General features: G+C 33.5%; 1 protein-coding gene across 1 annotated transcript in view; it reads left to right on the forward strand.

Annotated features, from left to right (window-relative positions):
- The window catches only part of UNC13C (unc-13 homolog C), a 645,800-nt gene that overhangs the window by 568,052 nt on the left and 64,649 nt on the right, over nt 1-13,099 (forward strand). The window contains exons 26-28 of the mRNA XM_008953183.6: nt 895-1,018; nt 3,768-3,824; nt 9,332-9,412. Of these exons, the coding sequence (XP_008951431.4) occupies nt 895-1,018; nt 3,768-3,824; nt 9,332-9,412 (262 nt within the window). The remainder of the gene's footprint in view (nt 1-894; nt 1,019-3,767; nt 3,825-9,331; nt 9,413-13,099) is intronic.

Here is a 13,099-nt window from a genome sequence, read left to right on the forward strand (position 1 = left end):
GAATGCTTTTACACTGTTGGTGGGAGTTTAAATTAGTTTGACCATTTTGAAAGGCAGTGTGGCGATTCCTCAAGGATCTAGGACTAGAAATGCCATTTGACCCAGCAATCCCATTACTGACTATATATCCAAAGGATTATAAATCATTCTACTATAAAGACACATGCACACATAAGTTTATTGCAGCACTATTGACAATGTCAAAACTTGGAACCAACCCAAATGTCCATCAATGATAGACTGGATAAAGAAAATGTGGCACATATACACCATGGAATACTATGCAGCCATGAAAAGTGATGAGTTCATGTCCTTTGCAGGGACATGGATGAAGCTGGAAACCATCATTCTCAGCAAACTAACACAGGAACAGAAAATGAAACACCGCATGTTCTCACTCATAAGTGGGAGTTGAACAATGAGAACACATGGACACAGGGAGGGGAACATCACACACCAGGGCCTGTCGGCCGGTGGAGGGCTGGGTGAGGGATAGCATTAGGAGAAATACCTAATGTAGATGTCGGGTTGATGGGTGCATCAAACCACCATGGCATGTGTATACCTATGTAACAAACCTGCACATTCTGCACACGTATCCCAAAACTTAAAGTATAATGGGAAAAAAGTTATTTATCTTTCCAAAGCCTGTTGATTTAGAAAACAACATAAGAAAAGAAGTATGCTGATTTCATTTTCTATCAAATATAGAGAATTATCTAATGTACAGAATCATGAAATAGTTTTTTTGAGATTATACATTTTGCATAATAATTTAGTAAATGGAATTTAGCATTTGAAAATCGTAAAGGCCTAAATTGATACCTTGATCTGAAATTTAAAAGTTTATATATATATATATATATATATATATATATATATTTCTTTTTTCAGATTAAGTCTCTCAGCAAAAATCTGTGAGAAAACAGTCCTCAAGCGAGTTTTAAAAGAGTTATGGAAGCTAGTTCTCAACAAAATAGAAAAACAAATTGTTCTTCCTCCTCTGACAGATCAAACAGTAAGTATATAAAGTTTAGTTATGCTTTCATTAACCCATCTGTTTTCGGTTTAAGTGAATGGTTTTCATCCAGATGAAATACTAATTAAATCCCTTTGGGGAAAAAGTGTTTGGTATGCAGTTTCTTAACAATGATCATTCAAATGATAGTTTCCTATCCAAGCCAATTTTAAGTAATGGCAATAGCAGTCAAACTTCACGTTGCTTGACAGTCAGAACTTAACCTCTTAAAACATGTATCAAAGTTCTATTTATAGTATTATCTGGTTTACACATACAATTTTTATTTAATTTTACCGACCTCAAGAAAATAGAATTAAGATACAATGTATCCACTGTGCTTCTTTCTTAAATTTTACAGTTTAAGGAGATAGTTACACCACTGTTATTTGGATTTTTTTTTAACCTTTCTATTATGCTTTCATCTCTTACCTCCCCACTTGGAAGTTAATAGAGGAGGCATCTTTTAGTGAATCTGAAAAATGTGATTGTATCACACAAAGAAAAAGGAAAAGAACCAGAAAGATCAATTGGCTGCAAAATTAGACAGTGGTCAAGTGGATACACAGAGCCAGGTATCTCTGTTCACATATCCTGAGCCAAACAAGGGAAAAATAACACTAACAAGCACCTGTTACGGGGTAATGTATTTTTTTCTCCGTGACTGAGGAAGATAAATCGATGCAAATAATGAGTAAGTATAAATGGAAATAAAATATGCATTATTATACATTAGTTATACACACTCAGTCCATGTTTATTCAGTGAAAGCATATGCCTAGAAAACACTTTCTTATAAAGTGTTCTGAGATGCAAATATGCATGTGTTTTTGTTGATTTACTGCCAGACGGTGAGTGATAAAATATAAAGTACTTTGAGTTTCGCTTAATGCCATGAATGTGTGCTTTAATCATTTTATAGCCTACATATATATAGGTTCTAAGTCACATTTATAAATACACACACACATACACACACACACATACACATTCTACTTCAATACATAATATATTTCCATAACACCGGTTAGCACTCATGTAGTTGTTCAATAGAGGAATGTCAGTATAATCTGGAAGTTGGGTTGGTTTATATATAAATTTCCCTAGGTCAGAGGCTCTGGAATGTAATAGAAAAACTATAACTTCAGCAGAAAAAGAAAAAGCTCTCACCTTGGCTACTTCACAGACCTGTTTTAAAAAGGAAAAAAGAGGAGAGTAACTGTACATGGGTTCCCTCTCTGGAAAACTGAACCTTGCATGACTGTCACAGATTGCAGGCTACCTTCCCCGTCTGCTGGTAGCTCCACTTGCATGAGCATTGTCTCAGCCCACTTTTGAACTCTGTTGTTTTGTTGTTGTTGTTTTGTTTCTTTTGCTTTTTTTGGGGGGGAGACAGAATCTCTCTCTTTCGCCCAGGCTGGAGTGCAGAGGTGCGATCTCGGCTCACTGCAAGCTCCACCTCCCAGGTTCACGCCATTCTCCTGCCTCAGCCTCCCGAGTAGCTGGGACTACAGGTGCCCGCCACCATGCCCGGCTAATTTTTTGGTATTTTTAGTAGAAACGGGGTTTCACCGTGTTAGCCAGGATATTTTGCATTTTTAATATTCCTTGAGGCAACCATTAGCTTCACTGAGTTCCCTGCTAGCTGTCCAAGCCATATCCCAAAGTAGCAGTTCTGGTTTTGATAGTTCTTTAGTAACAGAATTGCAAGGGCTTGGACTGTTCTGCCCATTGCTGTTTTTCCCATAAGCCCTATTATTTTTAGTGTGCAATTTTGTAGAATATGAGGTTTTTCAAGAATGTATATATTATGTTACAGTAGAAATACTATCTATGACATTTCATTTTCTGTATAAGGTTTTCCCTAGGAAAGCTTACAATCACCTAAAATTTCTCTAGCATTGAGATATCCAAGTATGAATACATATCATTTATTCATTTATTAAATTTTCTTTGAGCTCCTACTATGTACTAGGCACTGTGCTAGGTGACGGGTCAAAATATGAGCAAAATTAACCATGGTCGCTATTCTCAAACTTATAGTCTTTAATTCTCCAATAAAATACACACTCCGATAAAACATCTAGATAACATTTGTTCAGAATAGCTAATTTTCCTTCCTGTGACAATATTTCAAGCTGTAATGAACTTGGCCAAATTTAGTACTTTTCCAGTCACATACACCAACAGACATGCCTCTAGTTTTTCATTCTAGTAAAGCATTGGATAGTTTATTCCAGTGTTTTTCAAATTCATTTCCCCAGGGCCTTAGGGTTCTAGAGATAGCCTCTGGCTGAGGGAGGGGTTAAGAGGGTAGTCGCTAATAGACGGGACAGCATTTTAGAAGGAGCAATTCCACCTTCTTTAGCCCTGTATCTTCAGATTTTGCATACATTTATTTTTACAGGGAGTAGAATGAGGAAGTTGCCTCTGCTAAAAATAAATGAATAAAAGTTAAAGATCACTGATTTAATCCATATACTACATTAAACTGGCTACATTAGTAGCAGCCTACTCATTAACCTAAACTTAAGACTTTCAAAAGTGGGACACCTATGAGGACTGTTATACTGCCAGCGGTACTAGATATATTTGACCCAATCTTTATAATAGACCAATTAAGGGCATCTGGCATAAGCCATAACTCTTATAAGGGAAATAAAGAAATTATCTGTTGACTGCATTTCTATTGTGACTAATACTGAATATCTTAAGACTGAGTCTTCTCTCACTTTTTCTTTGTTTCTAGGGACCCCAGATGATTTTCATTGCAGCTAAAGATCTTGGACAATTATCCAAACTGAAGGTAATAAAAATAAGGAAATTACTCATTCATGGAAAGTAGTGAGTTAACTACAGTTCTGCAAGCATCCTCCTCCTAGTAATAGTGTCTAGCATGGCAGGATTAAGAAGATGTATGTCTGTGATTTCACAATCTGCTTTAGGAATTTTTAACTTTGTATTGCAGCATTTAGCATTATTGCTTCTGGATTAAATTAGAGAGCATATTTTCTTTCATATATTAAACTGGCTTGATATGAACAAAGACAAAATGGAACACTGCATAGAAATCCAGTGAAGTCTAGAGAAGTCTTCAAACCAAGAAACACAGTACGGGAAAATGAAACTCATCAAAGCAGGCACTGAACTTGTCAACATGTTCAATCCCATTACAAGTGGGGGATGTTCTGACTAAATGACCTTGTGCTTAGTTATAATTTGAGATCCCCAAAACTCTGGATTTATGCAGGAAACTTCAGTCCCTGTTCCTCTAGCATAGGAACTTGACTGGCTAAAATACATGCTATTTTTATTCCATTTCTACCTACTAGAATGTAGTTAAGGGATGAGTTCCAGACACACGTAACCTTGTTTCAAATTCTTCCTCAAATGCTTCCTACTATGTGACATGGGCCAAAGTATTTCACCTCCCTAATCTTCAGATGTGGCTCTTGTAAAATGCAAAAAAAATATATCAGTTATAAGGATTGTTGTGAGTATAAATGAGACAACACATACATTATCTTTGCTTGGTAACTGCAAAGTGTATGTCACCTCCCACTTGCAGAGGGAGCTATCTTCATTCCTCCCCCAGCTGGTAGCTCAAAGTTAGGTGCCATTGAGTATTGGATTGTTTCATATGTACAGCACAGGGGAAAAACAAAATGTATAATTATTTACTGAGGTAAAATATGTGCCTTATAATTTCAGTATTCTATTTTATCATCCACATTATCCCATTCCTAACACAAAAATTAAAACCAGTAATCCATCTGGAAGATACAACTATCACCTAAAATTGTCACTCACACGTGTTCAGTGCTGCTGATGGTTGGAAGGAAAGATAAAAGGTAGATGTCACTGCCAAACTATTATTTTGGATCTTGGATCTCTATCCCTTTCTGTATCCCTTTTATTACCTCCCTGGGATTTCTGGAGCCTACTTTGAAAAGTGGATTTATACACTGCGAAGTTTCTTACATAAAACCATGAAGGTGAAATAACATAGGTCTTATTACAAAAGAAATGGCCCTGGCCATGCATCTAATATCTGTGTGATGTTAGTAAGCACACTCCATCTCCCCAGGCTTCAGTTTCCTGAGTTGAGTGTTCTATCAGCTAGAACTATTTCATTTTCAAGTGATGGAAAGCCAAACATAAGCAAACAGGGAATTTACTGCTACATGAAATTTTATAGTCCAGGGGTAACTCTGGTTTCTGTTACTGCTTGATTAGGGATTCAAACAATGTTACAGGACCCAGATACTCACTGCCTCTCGACTCTGCCCTTCTCCTTGTTTGATACATTGCCATAACAGACCTTCATTTCTGTGTGTAAGATGGTTGTCTCTGCTCTCACATCCTTTGATGTTACATCTTTTGAACTTCAAATCTTGTAGAGAAAAACACCCATCTCAGTGCAAGGAATCACAGTAAAGTCTTCTGGAATATCAGTAGCTCTGAGGAAGTATGATCACCATTCCCAAACCAGTCACCATGGTCTGAGAAGTGACATGTGCCAATTGGCTTAACTCACATACTCGCCCTGAGGTTTGGGTACAACCCAATCCAAATCCTATGAACTCTGATCGAGATAGAGACTGGTTCCCTAGAGGGTATATACATGCTCTGTGGGAAAAATCAGGGTCCACAGAAAACATAACACTTTAGCATGCTTTGTGGTCCCATTATTTTCTCAATCCACTGAATTCTTTTTTAATTCTAATAACCTAAAAGCACACTATAAATACAATGACCTAACAGGATTATTTCAACAACACTGAAATAACATGAAGGACTAAAGACAGTCTTTGTATCTATTGATGATGAGAAAAATAACTTCGTCTGTATCATATTCCATTATTGGCTTTTGAGTTTTTTATTTTTAAATTATCAGTCCATTTAGTTATTACTATTTGAATTACAGAGCAATAAATCTCCTACAGTATTATGCAAAAACCTGAAACTCCAGCTGGCATGAAGAACTTCAAATTGTATAAAACTATTTCCTCTTATTTTATTAAAATGTCACTCCCATTTAAAAAAAATGTTAAACTATGGGTCTTTAAATTTTTAATATATTAATTTGAAAGTAGATATGATGTGCTGAAAAGGTGCTATTTGAAATAATTGTACTGATAGAAAATTTCAGAGCTCCTATTTAGGAGTATTGATAGATAACTGCCTAAAGGAACACAAGATCAAGAAAAATGGAACAATGTGGGGAACTAATTGGTTTTCTGTGTTTGGCTATGATTTGGGATTATTTCATTAAACATGTATTTATTCAACAATTTGACATTTTCTATTACTTCATAATCTGGAACTTCATTAGGTGTAATATATATTATATATAATTATATTATATATTACAATATATAATATAATATATAACTATATATTATATATAATTATATTGTACAATATATAATGTAATATATAATTATATATTATATATAATTATATATTACAATGTATATTATATAAATATATAATTATATTATATATTACAGCATATAATATATAATCATATAATTATATATTACAATATATAATATAATTATATTGTACAATATAATATAATTATATATTATATTGTACTATATAATATAATATATAATTATATTATATAGTACAATATATAATATAATATATAATTTATTATATAGTACAATATATAATATATTATATAGTACAATATGTAATATAATATATTATATAGTACAATATGTAATATAATATATAGTACAATATGTAATATAATATATTATATAGTACAATATATAATATAATTTATATATTGTATAATATAATTATGTATTCTATATTACAATATATAATATATAGTATTCTATATTACAATATATAATATATATTGTATTATATGTTACAATATGTAATATATAGTATTCTATGTTACAATATATAATATATAGTATTCTATGTTACAATATATATTATATATTGTATTCTATGTTACTATATATTATATATTATATTCTATGTTACAATATAGAATATTATATATTGTATTCTATATTACAATATACGATATTATATATTGTATTCTATATTGCAATATACAATATTATATATTGTATTCTATATTACAATATACAATATTATATATTATATTCTATATTACAATATACAATATTATATATGTATTCTATATTACAATATACAATATAATATATAATATATAATTGTATATAATATATTCTAATATACAATATAATTATATGTAATATATAATTATATTATATTATATATTACTATATATTATATATTGTAATATATAATATATAATATATAATATAATTATAATATATAATATATATTACAGAAAACATTTATAATGTGTATTACATATAATACATATTAAATATATGCTATATATAACATATATTTGCCTCAAAATATTTCATATAATCAGATTTATTTGACATAAAAGAAAATATGCATAAATCTTCAGGAACTGGTGATATAATATCAAAACCAATTGATGAAAATACACTTGAGACTCTGAGTTTACTTTATGCTTTTTACTTGGGCAATAACTCATTGCTGGCCTCTTTCAGAGATCCCCTTACTTGAATGATCTGTTGCTAAATTCTAAGAAATTATTTCTAGTAAGAATTATATTTCTAGCACCAGCATATATCACTTATTAGCATCTGTTAGAAAATAATGTGACCACATTGTTAAACCAGTCAAGACTGATGAAGCCAGATAAATTTATTTGATAGAAAATATTTTTAATTACTTGTCTGAAAGCATGTTCCCCTATAATTCAGCAAGCATTTCTATTACTCTTTGAGTCTCAATGGGTATATAATATTGCTATTGAAAAACTGTGAAATGAACTCATATGATTAACTTGAAATCCCCGTATCAGAGAAAGATGCAGTAAGATGTATAAATATATATCATGGATCCATGAAACATTATACCATGTTGTTAGCAGTATCCAAAGACAATGATTCTATTGGAGCATATAAAATCTGTGACACACATTGAAGGAAGTACAATCCAATTACCAAAAATTTACTGAGTGCCTAGCAGATAACAACTGCCAAAATAGACACGGAAAAGCTGAAGGAGTGAGCGAGACATAGATAGATTATTATCTTCAGGAAGTCGTGGCAGCTACCAAATAAAACAGTAAGATAAAGGCCAAAATAGAAGGACAAGCCACTGGGTGTGATTGCATGGTTTGTGCATTGCACAAAAATGCATACCTAAAGGAGCAAGTGACAGCCAAAATTGAGCCCATGTTCCACTTGCCAAGCCGTATGTGTTAACTTGAAGCTGTCCTCTTATAAAAAATAAGACACCTTTTATTATTTACCAAAGGCACTGCTTTACTCATCATTCCATACCTGCTCAGAGCTATGTTCACCCATGTGGGACTTTTCTTCTAATTCACAAAGTCACCTACATAAGTTTAAGCTCCAGAAGGACAAAAGTTTTCCCTGTATTAAACAATATATCTCATTCTCTGTGAACAGTGCTGGCACATAATAAACACTCAATAAATATTTGTTGAGTGTTGTCGAATAGAATAATGGCAGCCCTGGGATGATTGTATCAATTCTGGGGGATCAGACATTTTTAAATTTTTCTCTTAGTTTTTATTTCCTTTATTATTTTCTTTTTCTGCCATCATTTCCCTAAATAAGCTTTGTATGATGGGTTGAAACAGACCACAGTGAACAATGAAGAAAATCCATTGTAAAATAATGAAATAAGTTTTAAAATCAGTTCTAAAATACTTAAAATGATTATAAAATATTTAAAATAGTCACAGCCAAATTTAATTAATTCTTTGGGGTTTTTCCCAGGAATGAGTAAGAATTGAGAGCATCTAAGAAGAAGAATAAAGTGGAGGCATTATATTTAAAATAGACTTTATCAGTAATAATTGGGAGAGGCTTAAATTTGCTCCTTAAATCCTTTTCATGATTGATATTCCTCAATGTGACAGACATAAACCAAGGAAGTCAGGTGAAAAAATTTCATCACGCATTTTCCAGGTTTCTCTGTTTTTTCCCTAACTTTAGCTTGCAAATGAAAATAAAGCCACACCTCTATCAAAGCACTTCTTTTTAAGTAAATATTTAACATTTCTTCCTTTGACAGAGAGGAGATTTATAAAATATATGACAATCATTTTATTTTAAATGCATTCATGTGCAGAAGATATTTCAAATAGGAAATTTTGCATATGGGGATAATACAGATTATGTTTTAAAGTAGTTGTTGAATACATGAACTGGTTGTTTTATAAGCAATTCTTCACCTGTTTTCCAGGAGCACATGATTCGAGAGGATGCCAGGGGTCTGACGCCAAGACAATGCGCTATAATGGAGGTAGTCCTGGCTACCATCAAGGTGAGATTATAATGCTCCTATATATACATCGAGAGAGGCCCCCATTTACCTCCAGAGATAGGTAGCCCTGATCTTAGCCATGTATCAGTAGAGCTGCGCCATTCAAAGAGATAGTAGATAGTTGAATAGATATAGGTTGGTGCAATAGTAATTGTGGTTTTTGCCATTAATACTATTGCACCAACTTAATACATTCCTGGAGGATGCCAGATTTAGCCCTGTCTATCTCCTTATGACATCCACAATAGACTGTCCTTATACTTGCTTCTTTTGTCTCTCTCTAAAGCATAAGTGAAACCTATGTTTTAACACATGTTCTCAAAGAAAGACATGTACCCTAAAACCCAGATAACAGATGCTTTGAGAATATTTTGGGTAGACAGAATTTGTTTTTATATGTTTTCTATGCATGTTGAAATTATTTTTAAAATATCAACCCTCCCTTCTCGCTTAGTAAGTACAATAATTTCATTTCATTTTCTGCTGTATACCCAAAGATGTCGTTTGTATGCATCAACTGTTTTCATAGCCAAAGATTAAAAGTTATTGTAGTGTATGCTAAATATGTGCAGATCTCAAAATGTAACCTAGAAGTTATTTTCAAATAATTTCTTTTATATTTATATCCATATATATTTATATGTGAAAGTTTATTAAAGAGTTTGAAAGATGAGTTTGTCTTCTAAATTCAAATGATGTCCAAAGTTTTTACTCTTCACTGGGGGAAACATCTACTATCCAAGATATGTGAATAGCATAGCTACTAACTATACTGTAACTGTTAGCTACCATGACGCATTTGTAGAGCATAAAACAGTTCTATGGATAGAAACAATGGTATTCATTTCAACAGAGTTCTATCTGAATAACAGTCACATACTTTCACAAAACTGTCACCTTGTGGCTTTTGTTTTGCAGTTTCAGCATTTATATGAGGCAGTCTTTTGCTGCTGCAGTGGTAAAAACTGCCAAATTAAAGTTGGGAGGTGAGAGTTTTGTGACACCTGGAGGCACCTGGATCACAGAAATGGAGTTTCTAAAGAGGTAGCCAAAATGTTGTCTGGAAATATGGAAAATTTGCAAAATAATTTTGAGGAAAAAATGAACAACATGAAAAAGAAATAAAATAAAAAACTTTAAAAGTTTTTTTAAATTATTTTCAAAAATTTGAGGAAGAAATAACTAATCTTTGCAGTTATAGTAGCACTAATAGCTATATAAAAGAACATGCTAGTAGAAAAAAATTAGCTCTAGCATGCACCATGAAGAGGGAGAAAAGAAAAAAATTTGGCATCTGAATTCAGCTCTTCATGCATTTTATTAGGTCAATGCATGGCTTTAGGAAAGGAAGGAAAATGTGTCCTGTGGAAATAGGGAATGGTATTCACTGTTTTCACAGATCTGGCTTCTGTGTCTAACTTCAACATTTCTCTAATTTTTATTGATGGGGCCAGATGATCACCACCTGCTGGCTGAGTTCTTCTCAGAGTCTAAGATAATGTTGATCCTCAAGCAAATTCCTTTTATCTTGACAGCTCACCTATCCTATCTTCCTGTTTATATCATCTATACTAATATTTTAATTCAGTCTCAGAAACCAGACACCAGCCTTGTTCTTTGTGGACAAAACTACTATTTGGTGTCCTAGGTCCAGTAAATGGGTCCATGCCATTTGTCTTGTTTCTCCAGGACTGGAGTCTGACTCTGGTCCTCCTGAGCCCCAAAGCGTGTGTCAGTTCTCCAGTTCCCCTCTTCCCTAACTTCTGTGATGCCAACTCTTTCTCTAGGCACCTCCATGCTAGGCCTGCTGTGCCTGCTATGAGACTCTCTTGACCCTGTGCCCTGCCCATCTGCCAAGGTATTCACCTGATATCTGATTTTCAATGACTGTCATCAGTTTGCCAAAGCTGAGACTCCCTTTATCTTGTCTGTCTGTGAGATTTGCACCAATTTACTGTCCTACCAAACATTAATTGTGAGATTGACTACAAAGGAATTCAAGAGAAGGAAGAGTACAACTTAAAAGAGTTTTAAGTCCAAGAGCTAAAGATTCAATGTCTCCCTGGAGCCCAGCCAAAGGAGCAGTATAATGCAAGCAGAGACCTTATGAGAAAGATGACCTTAGACCAAAGGAGCAGACGCTACCCATGCTAATTTCCAATGGCTGCTAAAGAGATAACCTTTAATTCCTCTTGAGCTCAATTTAATTGAATAAGCTAGAAATGAGAAAACAAAGAAGGAAAATGCTATGAAGTTTTTAGAATATAGGCTGAAATAATGTTTTACATTTTCAAATTTCTCTTATGTATGTGCATCATTTCACCTGCCTTGTAAATATCCTGGGTGTTAGATAGGTCAAGAATGATTAAGAAAATGTGGCACATATACACCATGGAATACTATGCAGCCATAAAAAATGATGAGTTCATGTCCTTTGTAGGGACATGGATGAAATTGGAAATCATCCATTCTCAGTAAACTATCGCAAGAACAAAAAACCAAACACCACATATTCTCACTCATAGGTGGGAATTGAACAATGAGAACACATGGACACAGGAAGGGGAACATCACACTCTGGGGATTGTTGTGGGGTGGAGAGAGTGGGGAGGGATAGCATTGGGAGATATACCTAATGCTAGATGACAAGTTAGTGGGTGCAGCGCACCAGCATGTCACATGTATACATATGTAACTAACCTGCACATTGTGCACATGTACCCTAAAACTTAAAGTATAATAATAAAAAACAGAATGATTATTCACCTTTGATAATAGAGAAAATTAAAAGTGAAGAGATTTCCGTTGTTTTTCCGAGGCCATAGCTCTGCTAGTAATTGGCAGAGCTGAGAAAGGACTCCAAATTCTAAAGCCAGTGTCCTTGCTTCTATGTCACATTTTTTCAATAAGTATGTACAAAGTTTAAGTAAAATGTAGCAGGCTAAAAGGGATACTTCTTCAAAGAGATTACTTCTTGCTATATTAAAATACTATGTCAATTACTTAGATTCTTTTCTAATTATTTTAAAATAATGTAAAACCTTTCAGCCTCTATACAATATTGATGAAAATATTAACTTTTCTAAATATTTAAACTTTAATTGGACTGGAACTATTTTATAACACCAGTCACATGTAGCTTCTATTATAAGTCAAGAGTGTCAAATATGGCAGGAGTAACAAAAATTATGATCATCTGCTGCAGGTAGGATGGTTGGGCTTTGAGACATTCCATTTACCCGGAAAAGCAACCAAATCAACAATGTTTGAAAGTAAAAGTAGAAAAGTGGCAGCTATGAGACAGATAATCAGTCACCTAATCTATATGTGCAAACTAATAAGGAGGCCAATAGGGAAACTTTAAAGGCGTTCTAGCTGGACTTTGAGTTCCAACCCCATATCTCAAGAAGACTCAGGACTGACATGAGATTCCCCTAAATGTAGATTTCTTTCAAAGAGAATTAGCAGTTACACTTTGACCTGAAAAAATGCTGAATGATTTAATTTTTCCCACCCTTTTAAATTCCCCCAGAACCCCTGTTATATGAGCCTGAACATGACACTACATTATATGTTGCAAATATATTTGGCTTCATGCAGTGGCAATACTGAGGTTTCTCCAAAAATAATAAATGTGAATCAGGACCCTCTAGAAATCTGCATTTCTTGGTATAAGGAAAGGAATTT

Source organism: Pan paniscus, chromosome 16 (assembly GCF_029289425.2).
Source record: "Pan paniscus chromosome 16, NHGRI_mPanPan1-v2.0_pri, whole genome shotgun sequence".
NCBI lineage: Eukaryota > Metazoa > Chordata > Mammalia > Primates > Hominidae > Pan > Pan paniscus.